This window comes from Copadichromis virginalis, linkage group LG22 (genome assembly GCF_057382275.1).
Source record: "Copadichromis virginalis isolate Kocher_CV1m ecotype Utaka linkage group LG22, C_Virginalis_male_GT1.1, whole genome shotgun sequence".
In the NCBI taxonomy this organism is placed as follows: Eukaryota; Metazoa; Chordata; class Actinopteri; order Cichliformes; family Cichlidae; genus Copadichromis; species Copadichromis virginalis.
This window is the reverse complement of record NC_140638.1, coordinates 26437892-26460830: the sequence shown is the minus strand read 5'-3', so window position 1 is coordinate 26460830 and position 22939 is coordinate 26437892. Positions and strand designations below refer to the sequence as shown.

Genomic DNA, 22939 nt, shown 5'->3' with positions numbered 1-22939 from the left:
TGTGTGTGTGTGTGAGAGAGAGAGAGAGAGAGAGAGAGAGAGGGAGGAAAGGATGGGTGATGTTCATGTGTGCCCATGTGTAGGATGTGGCTCTTTGCGGTAACACAGTAAAAAAAAAGTGGCTCTTGGTCTCTGACTGGTTGGCCACCCCTGCTTTACACAATAGTCCCTTACTTGCAGATATCTAAAAAAAAATCTCTATTTTCCAATTTGTATTTATTTTTTAGTTGTTGGAAACTCAGTAGTGTTCCATTTTTCATTAGAGTAAAAACTGCTGTAATCCCTTTTAACTCCCATCGTTTGAATGTTTGGTCCAATTGTCCCGGCTTAATTTTTTTTTCGTGTCTAAACCATCTCAGCAAAAATAATTGTTCTTTTAACTGATGTTTTTCTATTACTGTGTGTCTAATGTAAATTTCACAATTTGATTCATTCTACTTTTGTAAGAGGTCATTGTTTGTCAGAGATAAAAATTTGAATTTTGTTTCCCTCATTTTCTTTCTCAATTTCCTTCCACCGTGCCTCATAATCTGGTCTACACCAACAAACAAGAGGTCTAAATTGGGCTGCGTAAAAGTATTCCCTTAGGTTAGGCAAAGCCATCCCTCCCTTACACTTCGGGAGTTGAAATGTTGTTAACCTTGTTCTGGGCTTCTTCCCATCCCATATAAACCTTGACATCATCTTATCCCATATTTTAAATTTACTTTGAGGTATAGAAAGTGGGAGTGATTGAAACATGTAAAGCAATCTTGGGAGAACGTTCATCTTTATTATTTGGATTCTAGAGTAAAAAATTTGTAGGTATTGTTGACCACCGTTCTAAGTCTCTTTTGTTACCCTCCACCTGATTGTAGTTTGTGTCAAACATAGCAGATAATGATTTTGTCAAGGTTATGCCCAAATATTTCATGGTATTCAAGTGCCACTTTAGTTTATATTCATCTCTAATCTTTTGAGAAGGTGTATAGTTGAATGATAGAATTTGTGTTTTGGATACATTAATTTTGTAGCCCAATAAGTGTTCGAAGGTATGGAATAGTTGCATCAAACACTTGTCAGGATCTCGTAAAAAAACAATGACATCATCAGCAAATAATCCAATAAGATGTTTTTGTCCGGCTAGAGTTACCCCCTCCATTAAATTTGTTCTTAAGAGTAATAACTCCTGCCGATCTTTCTGATCCATTTGAAAACCATAGGTCATTGTCCCATTGCGTTTTCCAAAAAGCAGTATCTTTTTAAACAGAGTGTGATTCTTGAAAAAGATGAATAAAAAAAGACAGTATTCTGTTGATTTGCAAACAAAAACAAAGCTTTACGCTTAACAGTGTCTCTTAAACACCTGACAATGAGAGAAAAAAATTGATATAGACAATGTGGCCTTAACACAAAATAATGAACAGTTTACTTCCCTTAGTGAACATAGTACTGACATTAACAACTTTTAGCCTGAACCTCAAAATTGTAGATAATCCCTTATGTGACATCTGTAACTTTATACCTCATCAGCGCCGGTGCTGCTTGATCCTCAGGCGAAGTGGGTGCACCTCCTTTCCCTCAATAATCACACGGACCCCGGCAAAGTGAGCTCTTTTTCCTTCTTTCCTTGCAGTGCTCTGTCAGCAGAGGACATCTTCAGTGACTCTCAGGTAGTTTTTTCTTCAGGAAGGTGTAGTTTTTAGCTTTTCTCCAGATCTGGTCGCAAGCTGATCTTGTTGAAAACCGAATGATAACCAACCTTGACTTCTGATTTTCGTTGTAGCGGCCCAAGTGATGAACTACATCAACGCTGTCCCTAAATCCTGCACTAGTCTACCCGACAACGGCGCAGCAGATGTCAAAAACCTCTGATGTTATTTCTGGAAACTGACAATCATGTTAAACATACCAACTGTACCCCAAACAAACAGAAACCTACTACTGTTTCCTTATTTTTAAATTCTAACAGTGAATTGAAGATGCTCAAAGACATTATGGAGAGTTTTATTGATCGGGGTGAAAGCACTCTTCTGATCAACAAGTTCACCAATAAGTCATCAAATGATCAATATGTTCATATGTACATCGATGGTTTTTGGCTGAACAACTATCAAAATATCTTGCATTTTATAAGGGGGTGGGACAGTGGTGAACAGTTACAAGAACCAATTTCGTTTCACATGGTCATGTGGGACAGCAGCTGGCAGGAGGACTCTTCATTCCACTTCAAACATCTGGAGCCCACAATCGAAAAAAACCCCTCAAAACCACAACTACCACGATCTTGCTGCTGATGAAGAAGAGGATGAGGCTGATGAGGTGCTTCCAATGTATCTCTGCAGGAAGTGGTTAAGGCTGAAGACCACACCCCAGCCGATGGCAGGGTCCATGTTGATGAAACCATCTAGGTTCATCTGGCACTCTGAGGGGAAAACGCAGCCCAGTATGATGACATCATAACTAAATGGTACACGCGATTACACACGCTAATAACTGGGAAGTCATGTGACCTGCAGTGCATATAGGGGCGTACGTAGGGGGAGGCATCTTCCACGATCCATCAGAGTTCCTCATGTGAGATCGATCAGATGCGAAGTTCAACAGGAAGCTGTCAGCAGGAACCACACGAAACTTCCTGGCAGACAGAAGGGGAAATTGTAACTATGATGTCACTCAGGTGTGTGTAGTTTCCTGTCATGATGCTCAGCTGTGTCTTACCTGTGGTATTCTGGTCTGATGTCACTCTCTGAGCGTAAGGCTTGGGCAGCGTAAAGCTTCAGGCTACAGGGAAACGAGAGCGTTGAATCCAGATCATACACTAGAGAGTCCGATTGATCTGCCTGCAGCAGGATCACATGGTAGTCCTGAAACAACAATGTTATCTTTAATGTCATTTTGACATCATTTGTGTTTATGTCTGTGCTCTCACAGTATTAACAGTGACATCACAAACCCAGATAACCGGCAGCTCTCCGTGTCCAGACTTCTGCTTCCACAGAGGAACCTCAAAGGAGAACAAATACAGAACATCAGCTTTAGAACCTCACCTGAGATGTTTCAAAAAACCTAAAAAACCAAGTGGATGTTTTTAGAATGTGACAGAAGTTCATGTGTTATTGTAGGGTCTTTACCTAAGAATATAAAGCACCTGGAGGCACCTTTTGTTTTTGCGATTTGGTGCTATATATGTAAAACTTAAATGACAGATGTCTAAAAGAGCATGACAGGTGTTTCACAGAACCATCCTTTAATCCATTTTTTGCCACTTATCCGCATTCGGGTTACGGGGCGGCAGTCTGAACAGAGAAGCCCTCACCCAAGCCACCTCCTTTAGCTTATCCAGGGGGGCGCTGAGATGTTTCTAACCCAGCTCTGAAATGTAATTTGCCTCCTCCTAGCATTTCATGCGCAGAATAACTCACCTGGGAGTTATCCAGGAGGCATCCTTGCAGGATGCCCGGACTACCTCAAACTGGCTCATTTCAATGTGGAGGAGCAGTTGGCTGTATTCTGAGTCCCTCACGAATAACCAAACTCTATCTCTAAGAGAGAGCCCAGCAACTCTTTGAAGGAGACGCATTTCATTCAGTTTCATTTATATAGCGACAAATCCCAACAACATTTGCCTGAAGGCACTTTATATTGTAAAGTATATAAAATAATAGTTTCTTCATAACCTCTCAGACCGGTTTCCTCTTTTTCTGTATTTCTTTGGTATAGTCGTGATTAACTTAAGACGGTCCAGCCTTCATATGTTACTTTTTGTTTCTATGCCTGCCATATTATGTGCTTTTTAACCTGGTACTCCAGGAAGCAAACAATAATAGCTCAGTGGGCCCTTTCACTGTGTGTGTTTACATTCTTGGCAATCTTCAGCAATGAGCAAAAAAAGTTTGTCACAAATCCTATGCTGTCATTTCTTCCAGACCCCTCAGGAATTCCGTGTATCCGTATGCTGTTGCGTCAATCTGGACTCTAGATCATGACATTTAGCAGCTAGTTTAGCCACTTCTTGAAGTGCAAGACAGCAGTCCTACGTATTGGTTTAATATGCATGCTGAAGGATATATCCTGATCAAAAATGACTCCAAGATTCCTCACAGTGTTGGAGACCAAGGTAATGCCAACCAGAGTAAGCATATTGTTAGATACCAAATTCAGAAGCTGAAAAGTTAGAGGTCATCCAGGTCTTTAAGACATTCCTGCAGTTTAACTAATTGGTCTGTTTTATCTGGCTTCATGGGTAGATAAAGTTAGGTGTGATCTGCATAGCAGAGAAAATATGTGCTATTCCTTTTAATGCTCCTATCACATAACCCCGTGGAACTCCATAATTAATCTTGGCGACGTCTGTGGAGAGGACTGTCCATGTACATAAACAAATTGGAATCTATTACATAGATATGATTCAAACCACTGCTGTGCATTATGTTTAATACCTACAAGCATGTTCCAATCGCTGTAATAAAATGTTTCCCCACCACCTGCTCCAACTCACCACCAGACGGTGATTAATTGACATAGAGCAGCAGATCTGATGATACAATTACAAAATCCATCATCTTCATTTTAAATCTGACATTATACTGGCATTTGGTTCTCACCGTTCTCGTCTCATTGGAGATGAAGATCACAAACAGATGTTCCAGCGGTGCGGTTCTCTGTTTTCTGACATAGTCACAGAGTTTCCAGACATTTTCTTCACTGCAGAACAAGAACAGACAGAAGGGCAACAGACAGTCAGCCTGTAGGACTTCCTGAAAGTTCTGAAGGATTAGTGTGTCCTGCTGATCCATATGATCGTTTTTATTGATGGCTAATAGAAAATGTTTCACCAAGTCTTTAACTCCAATTCCAATTCCACACGTTGCTATCAAAAACATTCACTCCTCAGTCAGAACCTACACAACACAGAGAAAAACACACACCTGAGGACAGTCAGAAAAAAGGGATGAAGAACTTTTCAAACCGGAATCTCACTGAACCTGAAAAGAAAGTGCTAGTCAAAGGACTCCATTTTGCCATTTCTCCTCAACAGTTGCCCATAGTGGACCTCATCACAGCCACAGAAACCGCCATACGGATTAATAAATTATCACAAACAGAAGCAGAGCAAATCAAGATGAAAGTTTCAGCCACCCTCTCCAGTGCCAAAGTCCCTCCGTCTAACCTCACAATTAGAGCTGGGCGATAGAACGATAACGATATGTATCGCGATATAACTTTTACTCGATAGAGAAATTAAGCTGTCGCGATGGACCTCGCCGCTCTTGTCCTCTTAAAAAAAAAAAAAAAAAAAAAAAAAAGGTCAGCCAATCCAAATTAAGTAGCGCAGAGCCGAACCAATCACAGCCGCAGCGTCACGTCGCGTGACTTGTTACGTACAGCACAAGTGCCAAGCCGCACGTGTGTTTGTTTGGGAAGCAGCCAGCGGGTAATGGAGGAAATGAGTGTGCCGACTAGAAAAATCAACCGAGCGTGACCGAAGAGAAAACAGATGATGGTTCCAACGCCGGAGAGATTGTCGAACGGAAGAGCCAAAGAAGTTCCGTAGTGTGAAGGTATTTCGGCTATTTCAAGTCTGACAAAAAACAGAGTAGCGTGCACTGTAAATTGTGCCGAAAGCAAGTCTGGAAATACAATAAACTGGTGCATGCGTCACGTTATTGTTTCGGTGAAATGGATTTCTACAATACTGTTACTGTTAATTCTACTCTCTGCAGTGTTTAAATGCTTACATATACACACAGTTACTGTCCCTCCACACATACGACTCGGTTCTGCTTCTATGCCCCAGCTTTGTTTACTTTTTCCCACCGAGGCTTCTAGACTTCTGATTGGCCAACATTTCTGCACGGTTAGGAATCTAGCGCCACCTGCTGCTTTGGCATGTTCATAGCAGCGTTTTCCTTCATTTCTGCCTTTATGTGTGGACGGGATTATTTTTTAAAACGGAAACGGAAAATCTCAGTTTTCAAAAATACCCGTGTACGTGTGGACGTAGCCTCAGTCTCTGACTGGAAGCGCTAATTCGTCATTCGGCTTTTGTCAGACTAAAGTAACTGTTAAAACTGTTTGAAAAGCTAAGCTATACAACAAGGAGAGATTGAGAATTTCCTTTTAGTTCTCAGTTTATTTGATATTGACAAAAGTTAGTCAGTTTTGTCTGATCTTCTGTAAAACAAACTAAGATTTATTTTTAGAATTAATATTTTGTTTCTAAGTGGAATTGACAATTTAGTCTGTTTCGTTTGTTCTATTTTGAAACTTAAACGCTTTAGCGGCTGCCTTTTGTGTAGTTTGCAATATTTGCCTTTATTTATCTGAAAAAGTCTCATGTTCCTTAAGTACATCTACCCTGTTGAACTTATTATGGGAAATAAATATTTAAATAAAAACAAGCTGCTGATTATTTCACATTTTACTTGTGAGCAACGGCACATTTAAATCTTACAAATATAGTTATTTGGCTTATATCGTGATAGATATCGTTATCGCCTGAAATGAAAAAAACATATCGTGATATGAAAAAATCTCATATCGCCCAGCTCTACTCACAATACAAGAAAAGAAGGCCGTCGCTTCCCTGAGCATAGACCACAACATCACCAGCTGACAAAGGAAGGTGCACCGTGGTCCTAAACACAACAGATTACCACACAAAGATCACTACTCTCCTCAGTGACAAAAATACCTACGAAGCCTTAAAGCGAGACCCCACAAGCAGCTACAAAAAGAAAGTTATAGCTTGCCTTCAAGACCTTGAAAAGGACAAAATCATTGAGCGCCCTTTATATCATCGCCTAAACCCAGGGGATGCCATACCCTGCATTTATGGACTTCCTAAGATCCACAAAGAAGGTGTCCCACTCAGACCCATTGTTAGCAGCATAAACTCAGCTACTTACAACATTTCAAAACACCTAGCTACCATTTTAGCACCTCTGGTGGGGACCACCACATATCACATCAAGAACTCCACCGACTTCACCGACAAGGTCCAGAAACTTACCCTGGATCCAGATGAAACCATGGTGTCCTTTGATGTAATAATAATAATAATGGATTGGATTTATATAGCGCTTTTCAAGGCACCCAAAGCGCTTTACAATGCCACTATTCATTCACTCTCACATTCACACACTGGTGGAGGCAGCTACAGTTGTAGCCACAGCTGCCCTGGGACAGACTGACAGAAGCGAGGCTGCCATATCGCGCCATCGGCCCCTCTGGCTAACACCAGTAGGCGGTAGGGTAAAGTGTCTTGCCCAAGGACACAATGGCCAGGACAGAGAGCCCGGGGATCGAACCGGCGACCTTCCAGATACAGATACGATGTTTGCCTTTCCTGGACTGCGCCGTGCGCATTGAAGAGAATGGAAACCTCAACATTGAAGTTTACTGGAAGCCCACACACACGGACCAGTACCTCCTCTTTGACTCCCACCACCCTCTGGAACACAAATTTGGAGTAATTAGGACCCTACATCACCGGGGAGAACATGTTCCCTCTAAGCCTGAAGTGAAAAAGAAGGAACACACACATGTTAATGAAGCTATTAAAACAAGCGGTTATTCTAATTGGGCTTTCATCAAGTCTGCAAAGATGCACAGAAAAGAAGATCAGGCACCAGCGAGGGAGGATAAGAAAGAAAAATGCAACAACATTGTCATTCCCTACGTAGCCGGTGTATCAGAAAAACTCCAGAGAGTCTTCTCCAAGCATGACATCCCAGTTTACTTCAGACCCAGCAACACACTCAAACAAAAACTAGTTCATCCCAAAGACAAAACTCCTAAACACAAACTTAACAATGTAGTGTATGCTGTACAGTGTAGCGAGGAATGCCCAGACCTCTACATTGGAGAGACCAAACAGCCACTTCATAAACGCATGGCACAACACAGAAGAGCCATCTCCACAGGACAAGACTCGGCATCTAAGAGGACAAAGGTCACTCTTTCGAGGATGCAAATGTTCATATTTTGGGTCCTTCACTCTAGTTAGCAGTGAGCGCAGCACACGCCACGTCCGATATGAAAGGGCCTTTCATATCAGATCAGGAGCGCTGATATAAACAAACTGAAGCAAGAGCGGCAGAGGCTGCTTGGGCTGATCCGCTCCCTGGAGAGTGACATTGAAGACCTGAAGAGGCAGATCTCTGGAGATGAAAAGACCAGTCAGGACAAGGAGAGAAAGAATCAGGAACTGGAGAAGTTTGTTCTTGAATTCCAGCTGAAAAGCAGAAAACTGAGCCTCTGCAACATGACATCAGTGTGAAGAAGGAGCGGATCAGTCAGCTGGAGGAAGAGCTGATACAAACCGACAAGAGCAATGGTCAGCTGAAGCTCACCGTCTCTGAGCTGAAGCTCAAACTGAAGACCAGAGACAAAGAGATGTACAAAGAGAGTCAGAAGGTCAAAGATTTGGAGACGCGTCTCCAGCGATTGAAATCAGACCTGGACAACTGTGTGGGCTTCATCCAGGAGCCTAAAACCCTGAAGGACAACATACAGATGCTATACGCTCGATATGTCCAGCAGACTGAAAGGGTGGAGAGAACCAATGCAGATGATACTGTTCAGAAGGCGCTGCGTCACCAGTGTGAGCAACAGGAGAGGACAGTAAATGGCCTCAAAATGAGGCTGGTCAAATCTGCAGAGGAGCACGAAAAGGTCTACACCAAAATCATGAAGGAAACATGACTCTGATAGCTGAAATCAACAAGCTGCGGAAGGAGCTGCATTTGGCCAGGACTCAGGCTAAAGACGTCAAAGATCAGCTGGCTCTCTTAAAGAAGCCCAAGAGGTCACAGCCCATCAGAAGAAGCAGCCTACCAGGAGCCCAAACAGCTAGGAGTCAGCTGATTGTCTTTTACCTCAGCAATAGCTCTGCAACTAACACACAGCAACAGATACACATACAAGAAGAAAGTTGTTAGTATGATTGTATTCATTCTTAATGTAAATTGATAATGAATGTGTGGATTTGTATGTTACCATAGCAATTTACTGCAGAAAACAATCATATTGATAAAGGTTTGATCACTGACCTGTTAAAAAAATAAAAAATAAATGAAAGGGCCTTTAAAGAAGATGGGGCGATAGTCAAACTGACCAGCAGATGTCACTGTGGACATGGGTTTCACATTTTTTCGAAGCCTCGATACAGTTCGGTTGTATGTTTGTTGATAACCTGATATTACCACTGTTTAAAGGAGGATTATTATTCCTTTAAATGTTCTTGTGATTTTTATTCTCTCACTGACAAATTTAAAGAAACTGCGCTAAAAATTAAACGGAAATCTGAACTAGCCAATCATTGTAGTTGCAGCTGCTTTGACCAGACGTGTGTTTACAATTCTCAGGAGCCAAGTAATGTTCTGACACAGAGCCTGCACGTCACCTGTTGCAGGTATGTCGAGACTCACCAGTAGCAGCTCGTGTACACGCAGTCCTCCCGCGTCGGAACGAGTCTCCGATTCATGATCGGGTGTTACACTGAAAGAGCTCCAAGGGAAACGGGCTGACGCCAAATCCGCTAAGGAAAGGGGACTTTCAAATTAAAAGCATCGACAAAGTAACAGTAAGACTGGGGTCTAACTGCTAATTTCACTTCGCTGCCGCCACAAGAAATTAGCTTCAGTGCTCCCTTATTTACCTCCTACATTAGTGACACTGCATCCTTCATGAAAGGAGAACACCGTTTACAGCAAAGCACTATGAGAGAAACAAACTGACCTCTGAACCTGTTAGCTAGCTTAGATTTTCAGAGAATAACTACTTTAGCAGTATACAGTCCCCATTCACTCAGGAGTTATCCTTCTGCTCAGCACCATAAATCATCAGAAAAGACTTGTTTTTCATTAAATCTCTTAGAAATTGTAATTTTTGTAAACATCTGCACTGCAAATTTCTCAAGTTTTAATTAGATTTTAGATCAAATACTTCATCAAACTGAACTGAACAAATCTGTTCATATCATATTGATTATACGGTGAACTAAAAACTACATGAGTGAAATTTTCTCACTGAAATATAAATAAAACCCAGACAGATCTGGATCATCACTCCAGAAACTAATTCGAAACAAGCTAATGAGCAAATCTAAAACTAGAATAACTGTGGTGAGATGGGCGGAGTTCACAGGGGGTCCAGGCTCCTCAGCTAACTCTGTAAATATGGCTGTCATGATATCTGAACTTAACATCTTAAACCTGATCGATCACCCACAAATAGCCAATTATGCATGTTTTTATTCATCTTTAATGGCCCTAGACAGGAAAGGGATGTCACACTGCTGATCAATATCAGCTCCTTTCACCAGACTGACTGACTGACTGACACACACACACACACACACACACACACACACACTTACTTCAGTTTATTCAAAAAGGAACTGACATCACAGCAAGGAGACCAGTGAGGCAAGGACTCATGGTGTCACATGTTAAGACATTGTGTCTGAAAGTAAAAACATTAGAAAAACGGCATCTGTGGTTGCTAAGCATGTTGCTATGTGAAGAGGCAGATAGTAGCATCAGCGCCAGAGGAGAAGACCCAGGGTTGCGTGGGGTGAAAGGTCACATCCAGAACACCAAGATCATGAGTCATCACATGACCTCTGAGGACTTTCACTGGGACGATGAGTGGATTCTGCAAAAGGTCACTGTGGAGGTAGGAAGGAGGGGTTAGAGTGTAACTGAGAGGAGGAAAAATGTGTGTGTGTGTGTGTGTGTGTGTGTGTGTGTGTGTGTGTGTGTGTGTGTGTGTGTGTGTGTATTACTTGTAAACAGTCCCGTGACAGACTATCACTGAGCCATCATCCGACGCCGAGGCAAACAGCGGGTACAGTCTGTGATAGGCCACACCCCTCACTGCTTTCTTATGGTGTCTGCAGAGAGAAGGTGATCCATACCACATGATAAATGATTAAAAAACAAACAAACAAAAGAAAACAACATCTGATCAATATGTAGTATTCAAAAATCAATGATGACACACCAATGTCAGCGTCATGACAGTACACATGCTTTGAGACCACTCTGAACCAATCACAGCTCTGATTTGTTTGAGGTGAGACTCAGGTAAGGTCTTTGTTTGCTCAGCAGGATTTAAACTCCTCACCTTCCTGGTGCACGTCTGACTGAAATCTAATTTCCTGAACTGCTGCACCTGCTGGACTGTGAAGGCACTGCAGATCTTTCTTTTTTTTTGTCAATTTAAACAATGCTGCTTTATGTACAAATCAGCTCTGGCTATGCAAAATTCTGTTGGCATCAATGTATAAAATGTGAAAAATACAAGCTGAACACAAGAGGGAGCATTATAAAATAAAATAAAGAGCTATAATCATTTTAAAACCGGGATACCATACAAATAAACTACATGGCAGTTCTGAATAGAGTAATTCACACTTTTCTTAGGGTTTAAATGTAAACCAGACACTTCAGAAAATATGTGGATTTTATTGATGACAAGACGGATTTGTTCTGACCTTTTGAGGAAAACTGTAGTATCATCTACCAGCTGAGTGCTTAGGTCTATACATGTGACATTGTGATTTTCATAACAGTCACAGCTTGTGTGACTGTTGCGCAGTGGTTGTGGTTTCATTGTCAGAGTTAGGCACATCAAATGTAGCAGATATGAATTATTTTAGATTCATGCACTGAATTCCACTTTCATACCAGCTGTATAGTGTCTAATATAAAGAGAGCATAAACAGTGATGGTAATTACCCAGGACAACTCAAACTCACAAAACACTTGTTAAATTTAGGTGTGTAAAGAGCAGTAAACCTCCAAATCTGTAATTAATCTTAAAAATATTCACTTGTTAACTCTTAACCCACCTGTGCTTTCCCTTTACTCAGCATTGATGCAGCTGTCTGTGAATCTACTTAATTTATAACTTCTGACAAAGTCTAGTCAAGCTGTGTTAGATAATCACTCTAACAACACCACCTTCTGTAGGGGACTGCATAAACCTGCAATATTTGTAACCTTGAGAGTTACTAAGTACAGCCACCATTTGAAGAAACCCTGACCCCCATTCTGGAGATCAGGTCTGAACGAAGACAGGAGCACTCAAGGTCACCTGTAGCTGACCAAGACATTGCTTCCATTGTAACAATTAACAAAGTGGTAATGTTGACAGCTCATGTCTAAAAGGGTTAAACTCAGATGATCAGAGTGACTGGCAGGTACGTACCGGAGCATCTTGTAGGGTTTAGTTGACAGATCGAGGTCAAACCAGCTCAGCTTACAGTCATAACTCCCACAGATCACATGATCACCTGCAGACACACGAACAGACAGGTGGGACAGCTGTGAAGAGAATACTGCTCGTATAAATACAAATGACTTTAGGACGAAGCAACTGCGGCGAGCGAAATGACCATTGCGGCGGGTTTATTGGAGCCTTTAAGACTTGTGTGTGGGGGACTGGGGTGCGGTTACCTCCTGGATGGACAGCCATGCTGGAGATCCACTTGGAGTTGGTTTGGAGTTTTTTAGTCATTTCTTGTTTGACGAGGTTGTAGATGCGGATCGAGCGCTGTGTGGCCACAAAGAAATAGGGCCTGATTGGGTGGAAGGATATGCACTGGACCAGGCCTTTGTTCCTGCTGAAGGGGTTCTGACTCCGCCTCCGGCTCAGCTGGTGGATATACACCTGCAGGTGGCTTGTGTTATCTGGCATCACTGATGCTAGGTAGTCTCCTTTAGCATGCCACACCACCTGGTGAACAGCCTGCAGAGATCAACAGCGATTAGGCCAGATGTGGATCAGAGTGGGGGGGTTTAAAAACAAATGAATAAATCAACCAATCAGGTGGTTTTCTCACTTTGGGGTGTTGGATTTTGAGGCGGAGCCCCTGGTTTAGCTCTTCCCCCTCAGCCTCGCTCCAGACAACAGACCCATTTCCTTCTGCTGGCTCCTCCCCCTCCTGCTGGGCACTGAGGAGTCGTTCTGACGACAAGATGACCTGTTTATCTGCCAGAGAGGGAGACAGGATCAAGACCACAGAGTCCCTGAAACCAGAGAGAAACAGAGGGACAGGATCACATCAGTGGGAGAGGAGGGAAGAGTTTAAAATCCTGCTTGTTTCTAGAGTATTTAAAAGTATAATGGGAGGCAGATCCTTAAGCTTTCAGATCTCCCTCTGTGGAACCAGCTCCCAGTTTGGATTCAGGAGAGAGAAACACTCTACTTTTAACATTAGGCTTAAAAGTTTTCTTCTTGATAAAGCATATAGTTAGGTCTGGATCAGGTGACCCTGAATCCTTCCTTAGTTACGCTGCAATCGTGCTCATAAAGTTGGATGTCCACAACAACAAAAAAACCCAGTTTAAACCATCATTAGAAATCACTGAATTAAATTATTAATACATGCTCTCTTCCTCATATGACATATTTATCCCCATCTCGCTCCAGGGGTTATGTGATTGATGGGATATTCTTTGTATTACTGTAGGACAGGGGTGGGCAACCCCAGGCCTCGAAGGCCAGTGTCCTGCAGGTTTTAGATGTGTCCTTGATCCAACACAGTTGATTCAAATGGCTAAATTCTCCAGAGGCTTGAGAACGAACTAATCATGTGATTCAGGTGTGCTGACCCAGGGTAATATCTAAAACCTGCAGGACCTGGAGTTGCCCCCACTGCTGCTGTAGGATCTTTACCTTAGAATGCACAGCACCATGAAGCAAATGCTGTTGTGATGTTGTGCTATACAAATAAAACTGAATGTCACAGGCAGACGGAGAAAGAGAGAGAGACAGAGAGGTGCTCACAGGGCAACAGCCAGCAAACAGACAGACGGATTTGGGTTCCAGGCAACGCTCTTCACAGCTCCGCCCACCTGGACCGTCTTCATACAACGAGACGAACAGACCTCCCAGAATCTGACAGAGCCATCATCACTTCCTGTGAACAGGGAGGAGAGAGATTACAGTCCCGCCCACACTCAATGAACCCATCCAAAGGATGCATGTTTTATTTAAACATCACCTTCAAACTGGGTTTTCAGGAAGTGCTCTGACCACAACACAGAAAACTCAAAGAAAAGAAGATAAAAATGAATATGGAGTTTAAAAAAAATTTAAAAAATCCAAAACAGGTTGTTTTTAGGAAGAATTTCAAAGACAGAGTCGTGAAAAGCATCATCATGGATACTCTGTGGCAGTACAGTCGGTCTTTACAAAACACAGACTCCTGAATCAAATACTTATTTCCTGATACTAATTCAAAGATGACTGGACTCCGCCTTTCCAATAAATACACCAAGGAAAGTGTAAATGGATAAGACCACACAGAATAAAGCTGCTTTGTGCACAGACACAATTTGAGATTATCAGGCTGAGGTCTCTGTGTGGAACTGTCATCATGTCTGGTTTTAAAACAGTAACAACAGAATGCTCATCTTGAGACTCAATCAATGAAGCTGCCTGCATCTTTTACACACTCTGTGGTGCAGGTGTGTAGACTGGTCGGTCAACAACCCTGCCTGGGATCAAACACTTGACTCTCACTGTGAGCTTTACACCACTCCGTCACGATGTCAACAGTTTCTATTGATGTGTGAGTGGGACAAGCTGAGGTTACCTGAGGCAAGCCACTGTCCCGATGGAGACACACTGATAGAGCGAACCAGACCGCTGTGACCTCGATAGACCTGAACACACAGATAAAAGATGTGAGAAAGGGTTCACCACTTTGTTTGTGTGCATGTGTTCAGGTGTGTGTGCTGTACCAGCGACCGTGTGGTGGGAAATGGCTGAAGGTCCTTTGGTTTGGGAAGTTGGGGAATCAGATCCTCTGGATTCACATTCACCTACATGCAGACAAACAGGAAATTATTTAAACTGCATGCCTAAAAGGGCAGCTCCAGCTTTAGGTAGTAGGACAGACTGAGAAAGGTTACCCTCATCTTCCTCTGTCGTGGGCACAGATAAAGGTCCAGGCAGCGCTCAAACCTCTCGTGGATGAATTGAGAAAATGCTGGAACCTGACGGAGGCTCGAGTACTTCCTTGGAACAAACGGCAACTTTCTGTCTGCTGGATCCTGTTGCTCCCACAGTGCTCGCTGCAGACAGGTGAGGCAAGTGAGGACAGACAGACGGGGGGGAAGAAAAATGTGTCTTTGAATGCAGTTCTATCTATCCTCTGAACAGAAACCAGGTGAGGCAACGCATTGACAAACCTCCTCGTCAGTAAACAGATACTCGGGCGGTGGGTTGTAGGACTCATGGTGACCAGGTAAAGGGATTTTGGGGGCGGGCAGGTGCATCTTATGTCTGGCCAGAATGGAAGAGTCTTCGCTGGCCCACAAGTTGTAATACCGCCCCCTGCCATCATCCTCTACCCGCCTGGGTTTGATCCAACCCATTTTTATGGCATGGACCAGTTTGGACACCTGCAGACAGGCAAGTCAGACAGGTGAGTGACAGACAGCTGAGAACAGCCAGGTAAGCCAAGTGAGTCAGGTGCATTACCTTCTCCTTCTCTGTGAGCGAGGGGATAAAGCTGCGTTTGTCTGCGGGTCTGTTGGTGACGGGATGAATCATCACGTCGCTGCTGAAGAATTCTACCATTGGCTGCGGAAGAGGGGTAAAGAGACAGGTAGCCAGCGTGTTCTACATTTTTAAGCCACACTCACTTCTTCTAGCTGGTCTGGGACATGTGGGGGACATGTGGTTACTAAAGGGTGGATCAAGCAGGTAAATGCGAGGCTAGTGAACAGAACCCCGGTGTCACTCTGTGAGGGCATACCTCGCACTCATTGAAGTTGACATCTCCAAACTGTCCTCTCTGCAGACGGTTCACCAGCTCCACCTGATCATCGGACAGCACGATGTCACTTCCTGTCTGCTTGTCATGCACCGTTCTCCTGCAGACAGCAACCTGTTAGCTTCATCAGCATTCCCTATCAAACCTATGAAGAAGTTAGCATCATGCTAACTGCTCACCAGTACTCCGGGTTCTCCATCTTATCCAAGAAGTCATCAAGCTCATCCTTGTTCCTTATAGGCTTGTAGATTTTTTTCCCATCCAGATTGTACCCAATGTGAGGGAAATCTTTGTACCACTCCATAGGAATGTTCCCCACTGTGTTCCTGATATCCTGAAGAACAATGTGAGCATGAGAAACCACCACAGGATGGAGAGGAGAACATAAAAGAAGCAAATGCACCAATCAGAACATGTGTAAAGAAACATGTATCCTGTACAAAACATGTTGTATTGTAGCCACTTTAACAGGAACACTGACAGGGATTTGTCTTAGTTATGCTCACATATATCACAAGGCAAATGTTGATTATGTTAAATTTGGTTATGGATTTAACAGGAGCCAAAGAAGAGAAGCCAGTATGGGAGAAATATACTCTCTCTTTTTAGTCCCTGTAAGTTTTCTTACTGTAGCATTTTGGAACGATTGAAGGCTTTTCACGGAGCTTTTAGGACATCCTGATAATAATGAATTACAGTAGTCCAACCTAGAAATAATAAATGCATGAACTAGTTTTTCAGCATCACTCTGAGACAGGATGTTGCTAATGTCAGAGCTATTGAATAAAGCAGTGTTTAATGTGCAGGAAGGACATAATTTTTTTGTTTTGGTAAAACACCGGTCCTGTCTGGCAGGCATGATCCGAATGCGTTGTTGTACCAAATACATTTGTTTTCACAAAAACAGCACTATGGATTCTCTGAAGGCTCTCTTGTTAATCTTTTTTCTTTTAGTATTAATAGTATTATTTTTATGGATATTATGTTAGGTCAAGGCCAGGTTGGTAAAAGACAGAAGAAAGCCGCTGAAGACCCAAGGCCACACATTCAGATGACAACCGTGTGTCTACTCCAACCAAGGAACTATGGACAGAGCTCCCACAGTCAAGGGTAGGTGTGACAGGGGCCAGAGGCAGCGGGTGGATGGCCAACCAGCACAAGCTATGGGTGGGCCCTAAATCCCAGACCCCTTGAGAACGACACCTGGGGGAGCAGGGATTCTCATCACAGCTTTTTCAGGCTAATAAAGGTCAACATCGGGTGAAACAGAGAACTCTGAGCTTCACCAGGAGCAAAAATCTCCCAGCTTTTTATTAGTGTACATGTGGCTAAAATTGCATACAATACACCAGACAAGCATAAGAAAAGTAATGACAAGCACACAAATGAATAAGTTTAGATCACCTCTTCATCTGAAGAATCGTGTTCATACTCATGTTTCTTCTTTTCTTCACTCACTTCTCCCTCTTTTTTTCCCTTCATCTACAGATGGAACAAAGTTCAGGTGATGTTCTGCAGCAGAACACTGAGGACACTTTTAACAGCAACCAATCAGCAGTCAGACCAACACAGAATTAAAACCCCTCTTATCTGCTTACACTTTACCTTGTCGTCATTGTCATCAGATCCCTCTTCCTCATCGTCATCAGATCCCTCTTCCTCCTCAGAGTCACTCCCAGAATCCTCCAGTCCTGAGTAGACACTGTCCTCGCTATCTGATAAATCATCATCCTTATCTTCATCAGCAGGTTTCCTGTTAAAGTTGAAGATCTGAGAAGGAAAACCCAGAATTACTCAATTAAAAAACCATCAGTTTTTTGCTGAGATTTCCAAGAAGAGTGTAATTAAAGAGCAGAAAAATAAAACCTATGAATCATTCGCACAAGCTAATAGCATGTGCGAATGATTCTGTGAGTGATCACACACACTTAAATCAAAGAATAACCAGCAACTAAAAGCAAAACATGTCAAATCAGGATAAACTTATGTACTCTACTCAGGATTGACATCACCCTGTGCAACCCTAACCGTACACATGTACTCTGACACACTACCTGCTGCAGTGCTCGTTCCATCACAGTATGTCTGAAGGTTCTCAGTCATCCAGGTGATCGTAGTCAAAGGAGCTTGCAAAGAAAAGCGTCTGGACTTCTTTAAGTTGCTTGAAGACGTTTCACCTCTCATCCGAGAAGCTTCTTCAGTTCTAAGGTCAAATAGAACTGAAGAAGCTTCTCGGATGAGAGGTGAAACGTCTTCAAGCAACTTAAAGAAGTCCAGACGCTTTTCTTTGCAAGCTCCTTTGACTCGTTCCGTCACAGTTTTACTGCCATTTGCGTCACTGCTTCCATGTTGGATCGTTAGCTCTGGGTCGGTGAGGTTGCTCCGACAATGCGAGTTAAAATCTGAGTTGAGGAGGTCTTCCGTTTAAAACTCCGACATTATAACGGAGCCCTAACCCGAGACTGACATCACACATGTGCACAGAGGATAGTTCTGTGTTTATTATAGAAGCAGCATCGCCCCGGTCCGGTCTCATGGCTCTGTGTCTGCTCTGAGGGCTAAACAGCAGCCTGCCCCGTGTTAGCATGCTAGCTCGTTACTAGCATGTTACCAGATCTTCATCACTTTCCTCCTGTGTGTGTGGCTCACCTGGTTCTGCTCCTCATCCTCTTCTTTACTCCTCTTCAACGCTGTTTTCCCCCCTGCTTTCTTCATCGCTCCTCTCCGGTCGCTCCACGCGTTTCTATCCTCCTCGATTCAACCACGTGAAACCGAAGGTTAGAGGTCACGTGTCACAGCTCGAGGGCGGGGCCTGCTGGTGACGCCTCGAGCTTCTGGCAGAAAGTCATAGTTACAGTGACACGACCTCTGCCGGGGAGTCTGCTGTTCTCCCCGGCTCAGATATTTGAAGTTTACGCAGCTACATTCTGGCCTGAAAATATCTTAATAGTTCATTTTGCGACCCAGAAAGAGTAATAAGGGTAATATTAAAAGGAGTAATTAAAAGTAATTAAGGAGTAATTAAAAGTAATAAGGGTAATATTAAAACTAAGTTGCTGCAGTAGTAGTAGTAGTTGGAAGCTGGAATTAGCTGGGCCAATCTGGGATATGGTTTTTCAATTTTGTTGTCCGGGTGGAAAATCGGGAGAAATTCGGTAGAATGGTGACACCGGGAGATTTTCGGGACGGGCACTGAAATTCGGGATTCTCCCGGAAAAATCGGGAGGGCTAGCTTGTATGACTACGTCCCGCTGGTTAGCCACCACCACTTTGTCCGTATCTGGAAGTCCCACAGGATCTTAGCTCAGTCATTCTCGACCACCTTAGCTGGCATCTCCCATTTTGACCTTGGGACTTCCAGGCCATTCCTCAGCACAGATGTTTCTGTATACTATACTCTATTGCCTGTTGTAGTGTGTGCTAGAAATTAGGACTGGGCGATGTGAGGAAAATATGAGTAATATGACTAGGGTTGCCAACTCCCTGAAAAATAAATAAGGGACACCTCGTGGCCAGGGCCGGGCGACCCAGTTGTCTTCACCCTTCCCAGTGTGGTGAATTTTCTAGCTCTTTTTTTGTGTGTGAAATTATTTTTTTTAACCCTTTGACTTGAATTTGATTTAAGTAGATGTGTATTCTTTGTGATATGAACACATGTGAAACAAATGATCATTTAGCCATTTATTTTTAGCTCAAAATGACAACATTAACACAGTAAAACAGGTCTCTTTCTTAAACAGAAGCCTGTCATGCTTAACTTTTGAGAATATAAGTAAATATTTCTTTAAAAGAATTCTGTCCTGCTTAACTTAAAATAATAGAAAACAATAGAAAGAAAAATATTTTTGTAACAGTGCACATTTAGTGCATTTAGTACAATTGGCTTCAGTTGAGGTATTATTTCAGCTTTTCTAATGCTAATCAGCTGCTCCCGTTTGAAAACCCGCTTGTTCCCATGATTACGCATCTTAACTCATCATCATTATTCATCTATGTATTACTTTTATGTATTAGTCATCTATTTGTTGTAATCATCCATCCTTGCAGTCGTTTATTACACAAAATAAATTATATTATTACACTTCTGGCCACATAGCGCTGATATTCACTGCACATGCCCATATTAACTTTTTCCAGCCAGGTGTTTTCCTTTTCCCATTCTTCCCTTTCTCTGAGGGGAACAAACATTGCTGCTCTAACGCTGGGCTCACACTGTGCGGTTTTAGGCCCATTTTGAGCCGATTTTTGAGTGATCGGACCGATTTTGGCCTTCATCGTGTAGTATACGTGGGGTAACGAGAAGTGATTAACACCTCACGACCAGCTCCCGATCATCAATCGCTCGTGAAGGTGTCACCACAGGCGCTCACACTGCTCGCGCGCAAACACGTAACCGAGCCTTTTCGATGTGGCCTCACAAAATTATCACGACCACAACAACCGTGAAAATAGTTGGATCTACATCGCTGCTAAATCACAGCTGCCTGATCATGTTTTTCATTAGCAATTTAGCAAAGTTGATGGTGGTGGTGTGTCTGTGTGAGCGAGCGACAGATTTTCTGTTATAACCTTAATTTTATGGACGCACAGTGTGAGCACTCAGGTCGCATCAGAGCATCGGGCGGTATAGTGTGAGACCTGCATCGTGACCTACCAACTTCTAACCCCTGCGAGTCAAGATAAGATAACCTTTATTAGTCCCACAAGTGGGAAATTTGTTTTGTCACAGCAGGAAGTGGACAGTGCAAAAGTTATGACGCAAAAATTAGAATACAATAAGAATAAATACAGTACACAACTGTACAGAATAGAATAAAATAAAATACTATATACAGTAGAATAAAATAGAATAAAAATATACAATAAGATAAAAATAGAATACGAATGCTATATACAACTGAGTAAAAATACAACGATGCCAGAAAAGATTATTGCACTTAGTGTTATTGCACATGTGTGGATGTGTGTGTTTGTTCAGTTAAAGTCTTTGTTATGGAGTCTGACAGCAGTGGGGAGGAAAGACCTGCGAAATCTCTCCGTCCCACACCGTGGGTGCCGCAGTCTCCCACTGAAGGAGCTGCTCAGTGCTGTCACAGTCTGCTGCATGGGGTGGGAGATGTTGTCCATCAGGGATGACAGCTTAGCCGCCGTTCTCCTGTCACTCACCACCTCCACTGGGTCCAGAGGGCATCCTAGAACAGAGCTGGCCCTTCGGATCACCCTGTTCAGTCTCTTCCTGTCCCCAGCAGAGATGCTGCCGCCCCAGCAGACCACACCATAAAAGATAGCAGAAGCCACCACAGAGTCATAGAAGGTCTTCAGGAGTGGGCCCTCCACCCCAAACGACCTGAGTCTCCGCAGCAGGTACAGCCTGCTCTGCCCTTTCCTGTAGAGGGCGTCTGAGTTATGAGTCCAGTCCAGTCTGTTGTTCAGATGAACACCAAGGTACCTGTAGCTGTCCACAGCCTCAATGTCCATACCCTGGATGTTCAGTGGTTGCAGTGGAGAATGCTTGTGCCTGCGGAAGTCTACCACCAGCTCCTTGGTTTTACTGGCGTTGATCTGGAGGTAGTTCAGCTGGCACCAGTCCACAAAGTCTTGAGTCAGTCCTCTGTACTCCTTGTCGTCCCCATCAGTGATGAGGCCGACTATTGCAGAGTCATCAGAGAACTTCTGCAGGAAGCACTGGGTGGAATTGTGGGAGAAGTCTGCAGTGTAGATGGTGAAGAGGAACGGAGCCAGAACCGTTCCCTGTGGGGCCCCCGTACTGCAGACGACCCTGTCCGACACACAGCCCTGAGTCCTCACATACTGTGGTCGGTCGGTGAGGTAGTCCAAAATCCAGGTAGTGAGGTGATGGTCCACTCCAGAGTTCACCAGCTTGTCCTTTAGAACCGAGGGAAGAATAGTGTTGAAGGCACTGGAGAAATCAAAGAACATGATTCTCACAGTGCTTCCAGCGGTCTCCAGGTGAGCGAGGGAACGATGTAGGAGGTGAATGACGGCATCATCCGCTCCAATGCCAGGCTGGTAAGCAAACTGAAGTGGGTCCAGTGATGAGCTTATTAGGCGCCGAAGCTGAGCCAGGACCAACCGCTCCAGGGTCTTCATCAGGTGGGATGTCAGAGCCACCGGCCTGTAGCTGTTGAGGTCCTTGGGGCGTGAAGTCTTTGGCACTGGTACAACACAGGAGGTTTTCCAGAGCTGTGGGACTCTTCCCAACCTCAGGCTCAGGTTGAAGAGGTGCTCCATCACCCCACACAGTTGGTCCGCGCAGGACCTGACGACCCTCGAGCTGATGCCATCTGGGCCCGCTGCCTTCTTGCCATTAATCCTCCTCAGTTCCCTCCTAACCTGGGTGGTTGAGAGAGACAGGCTGGAGCCTTGTGTTGAGTGTGTATTGGATGCTGTTGTTGGGGGTGGGGGGGAGTGAGCAGGGTGAATAGAGGAGGTGTGAAGTGTCTGAGGTGTCAGAGGTGGAACAGCAGCAGTGGGGGTGGGTGAGTCTGCAGCCGATGTTGTAGACTGTCTCATGGTTGAATCAAATCTGTTGAAGAAATGATTCAGTTCATTTGCCCACCTCACATCCCTCCCAGGCAGAGAGTTCTGCTGTTTGTGGCCTGAGATGGTTCTGAGGCCTCTCCAGACTTCACCAACGTTGTTTTGCTGAAGCTGGTTCTCCATCTTCTGCCTGTAGCTGTCCTTCCCATTCCTTATCAGTCCCCTCAACTCTCTCTGCACCCTTTTCAACTCCTCTTTGTCTTTGGAATCAATCGTGCAGTTTGAGCAGGAGCTGAATAACGCGACTGAAAAAATCGCACAGTGTCTGCCCAGCTTTAGGTGTACTGTCGTCCGAGACTTGCACCGCAGTGTCGGCGTTTGTTTCCCTGTTGGCCATGCTTCTTGTTGTGGTCATCTGTTGTCTTCCGGTATTTTCTCCGTAAGCGACCTTTCCTCGACCAATGAGATGAGCGGTAATCTGAATTGTCATACTCGAATTGTCATAAGTGTGCTGTCAGCTCATTGGTCACAAAGAAGGAGAGGGGCTGGGAATTATGTTTTCAAACAAAGCGTTAATTCCATTAACATTTATAGACTACTTTTGATTCTCACTGTATTACGGGACAAAGTGCGTCCCTTATTAGCTCAATACGGGACGTGTAC

The 22939-nt window shown here is 43.7% G+C and overlaps 2 protein-coding genes across 3 annotated transcripts; both read right to left on the bottom strand.

Annotated features, from left to right (window-relative positions):
- Nucleotides 1-1965: 1965 nt before the first annotated feature.
- Nucleotides 1966-9695, bottom strand: ntaq1 (N-terminal glutamine amidase 1). 2 transcript variants are annotated; one of them, XM_085445396.1, is made up of 6 exons: nucleotides 9414-9690; nucleotides 4587-4686; nucleotides 2936-2986; nucleotides 2701-2846; nucleotides 2493-2617; nucleotides 1966-2404 (listed from the first exon to the last, which is right to left on the bottom strand). In XM_085445396.1, the coding sequence occupies exons 1-6, from the start codon at nucleotides 9467-9469 to the stop codon at nucleotides 2256-2258; spliced, it is 627 nt and encodes a 208-aa protein (XP_085301522.1). In that variant the 5' UTR covers nucleotides 9470-9690; the 3' UTR covers nucleotides 1966-2255. The 2 variants fall into 2 exon arrangements, with proteins under 2 accessions (XP_085301522.1, XP_085301523.1); XM_085445397.1 differs by having other exon boundaries at nucleotides 2271-2404; nucleotides 2516-2617; nucleotides 9414-9695.
- Nucleotides 9696-10331: 636 nt separating this feature from the next.
- Nucleotides 10332-18618, bottom strand: bop1 (BOP1 ribosomal biogenesis factor). The gene is made up of 16 exons (XM_085445394.1): nucleotides 18425-18618; nucleotides 17381-17545; nucleotides 17180-17257; nucleotides 15955-16109; nucleotides 15758-15875; nucleotides 15481-15582; nucleotides 15189-15401; nucleotides 14910-15071; nucleotides 14739-14819; nucleotides 14591-14660; nucleotides 13780-13912; nucleotides 12833-13019; nucleotides 12447-12738; nucleotides 12199-12283; nucleotides 10772-10879; nucleotides 10332-10654 (listed from the first exon to the last, which is right to left on the bottom strand). Exons 1-16 carry the CDS (start codon nucleotides 18488-18490, stop codon nucleotides 10501-10503), a joined length of 2169 nt encoding a protein of 722 aa, XP_085301520.1. The 5' UTR covers nucleotides 18491-18618; the 3' UTR covers nucleotides 10332-10500.
- Nucleotides 18619-22939: the final 4321 nt, after the last annotated feature.

Bases quoted from the DNA above. Each gene is read 5' to 3' on its own strand.
- ntaq1 (XM_085445396.1), bottom strand. From the start codon at position 9,469: ATGAATCGGAGACTCGTTCCGACGCGGGAGGACTGCGTGTACACGAGC. The intron at 2,987-4,586 runs GTGAGAACCAAA...TTCTCCTTTGAG, and splicing joins TCTCCAATGAGACGAGAACG to GTTCCTCTGTGGAAGCAGAA. The intron at 2,405-2,492 runs GTCACATGACTT...TTTTCCCCTCAG, and splicing joins CGCCCCTATATGCACTGCAG to AGTGCCAGATGAACCTAGAT.
- bop1 (XM_085445394.1), bottom strand. From the start codon at position 18,490: ATGAAGAAAGCAGGGGGGAAAACAGCGTTGAAGAGGAGTAAAGAAGAG. The intron at 15,072-15,188 runs GTTTGTCAATGC...ACCTGTCTGCAG, and splicing joins ATCTGTTTACTGACGAGGAG to CGAGCACTGTGGGAGCAACA. The intron at 10,880-12,198 runs GTACGTACCTGC...TTCTCTCTGCAG, and splicing joins AAACCCTACAAGATGCTCCG to ACACCATAAGAAAGCAGTGA.